This window comes from Arachis ipaensis, chromosome B7, assembly GCF_059453495.1.
Source record: "Arachis ipaensis isolate K30076 ecotype BB chromosome B7, ASM5945349v1, whole genome shotgun sequence".
NCBI lineage: Eukaryota > Viridiplantae > Streptophyta > Magnoliopsida > Fabales > Fabaceae > Arachis > Arachis ipaensis.
The window spans coordinates 59,972,537-59,974,873 of NC_142442.1; the positions used below are offsets into that span (position 1 = coordinate 59,972,537).

The 2,337-nt window shown below is 41.2% G+C and overlaps 1 protein-coding gene across 1 annotated transcript; it reads right to left on the bottom strand.

The window, feature by feature from the left end:
• Positions 1–992: 992 nt before the first annotated feature.
• Positions 993–1,349, bottom strand: LOC107607245 (uncharacterized). The gene has a single exon (XM_016309218.1). The coding sequence runs from the start codon at positions 1,347–1,349 to the stop codon at positions 993–995; it is 357 nt and encodes a 118-aa protein (XP_016164704.1).
• Positions 1,350–2,337: the final 988 nt, after the last annotated feature.

Genomic DNA, 2,337 nt, shown 5'->3' on the forward strand with positions numbered 1-2,337 from the left:
CACCTTTTCAAGACTAGGGTAAGAAGGTGCAAGCAAGCATTGAAAGAATCACCAAAAACAGAGAAGCCATCCATAAAAACTTCAATAAATTTTTCTACCATGTCTGAGAATATTGATAGCATGCATCTCTAAAAAGTAGCTAGGACATTACACAATCCAAATGGCATTCTTCTGTATGCAAAGACTCCAAAGGGACACGTAAAGGAGGTATTCTCTTGATCCATGGGGTCAACTACTATTTGATTATAGCCAAAATATCCATCAAGAAAATAATAGTAAGCATGGCCAGCTAGCCTTTCAAGCATTTGGTCAATGAAAGGGAGAGGAAAGTGATCCTTTCGTATGGCATCATTCAACCTCCTGTAATCAATACACATTCTCCACCCTGTTACTGTTCTTGTGGGATGAGTTCATTCTTCTCATTGACAATGACAGTCATGCCACCTTTCTTGGGTACCACTTGAACTGGGCTCACCCATGGACTGTCAGAGATGGGATAAATGATCCTAGCTTTACATAGCTTCATCACTTCCTTTTGAACAACCTCCTTCATTATGGGATTCAATCTTCTCTGAGGTTGTACCACTGGTTTAGAATTCTCTTCCAAGAGAATTTTGTGCATACATATGGCAGGACTTATGCCCTTCAAGTCATCAGTGGTTCATCCCAATGCATCTTTGTGAGCTCTTAGTACAACAAGAAGCTTCTCTTCTTCTTCTCCATTCAAAGTGGAATTGATGATCATTGGGAAATTATCCTTTCTCACCAAGGAATGCATATTTAAGATGAGGGGGCAAAGGTTTCAGTTCTTGTTGTGGTGCACCTTCTTTCTTAACTTCAGTTGGTTCCTCTGATGCTTGTGTCTCTTCCACTTCTTGCTCTTGTATGTCTTGAGTTTCCTCCTGATTCACTTGATGCTTTGCTTCAAATATTTCCTCAACCAAGGAATCCACCACATCAATCCTCATGCAATTCTCTTTCTCAGTAGGGTATTACATTGCCTTGAAGACATTTATGGCCATTTGCTCATCATGTACTCTGAAGATCATCTCCCCCTTCTCCACATCAATGATTGTTCTAGCAGTGGCCAGAAAAGGTCTACCAAGACTAACCGAGTTACTCCCCTCCTCATCCATGTCCAAGACTACAAAGTCGGTTGGGAATATGAAGTTTCCTACTTTCACCAAGAGATTCTCCACTACTCCATTTGGTATTTTGAGAGATCTGTCAGCAAGTTGGAGTGACATCCTTGTAGGTTTAACCTCTTCTATCATCAATTTCTTCAACATGGTAGGGGGCATTAAGTTGATGCTTGCTCCCAGGTCACAAAGTGATTTATCAATGGCCATGTTCCCAATTGTTCATGGTATGAGGAAGCTGCCTGGATCCTTGAGTTTTGGTGGAAGTCCCTTTTGAATGATTGCACTACACTCTTGAGTAAGAACCACGGTTTCTTTCTCCTGCCAGCTTCTCTTCTTGGTGATCAATTCTTTAAGAAACTTTGCATACAATGGCATTTACTCCAAAGCTTCGGCCAATAGAATGTTGATTTCAAGTTTCTTAAAGATTTTCAAGAATTTTGGGAATTGTTGGTCTCTTATTCCTTTGTGTAACCTCGTTGGGTAAGGAAGTTTGGGTGCATAGGGCTTTACACCTTCTTTATTGTCTTCTTGTTGTGGCTTCAAAGTCACATTGCCTTTCTTGGAGGTTGATGCTATTTTATCCTTCCTGTTGTCTATCTTCTCCTCTTCTTCAGACTTTATTGCTTCCTCATTGATGTCCTTTGAATCTTTTCCCACCACTTTGCCACTTCTTAACTGCACAGCTTTACACTCTTCTCTTGGGTTGGAAATTGTATCACTTGGGAGACCATTGGCTGGCTGTTCAGCTTGTTTGGCCAATTGTCCCACTTGCCGTTCAAAGCTCCTCATGGTTGCTTCATGTATCTCTTGTCCTTTGATCAAGGTCTCCTGCCCCTTGGCTAAACCTTGAGTGGTCTGGGCAAGTGACTGTGTGTTTTGGGTAAGGGCTTGCAAGGCTGCTTCAAGACTTGAGATTCTGGTTTCATGATGGTCAATGGGTGGTATGATAGGGTGTGATTGTTGTGGCTGGAAGTTGTTAGAAGCATTGAAGTGGGCATTTTATGAGTTGAATGGTGGTGTGGAGAAGTTATTTTGGTGAATTTGTGAATTGTTGTGGGGTGGTTGATATGTGTTTTGTGGTTTCTTGTATTGGTTAGTGTTGTTAGATGAATGATTTTGGTTGTTTGTGTTGCAGAAGTGATTGGAGTTGTTGTTCTTTTGCCATTGATTTTGATTCTCACCCACTTCAGGTTGG

Bases quoted from the DNA above. Each gene is read 5' to 3' on its own strand.
- LOC107607245 (XM_016309218.1), bottom strand. From the start codon at position 1,349: ATGGCCATTGATAAATCACTTTGTGACCTGGGAGCAAGCATCAACTTA.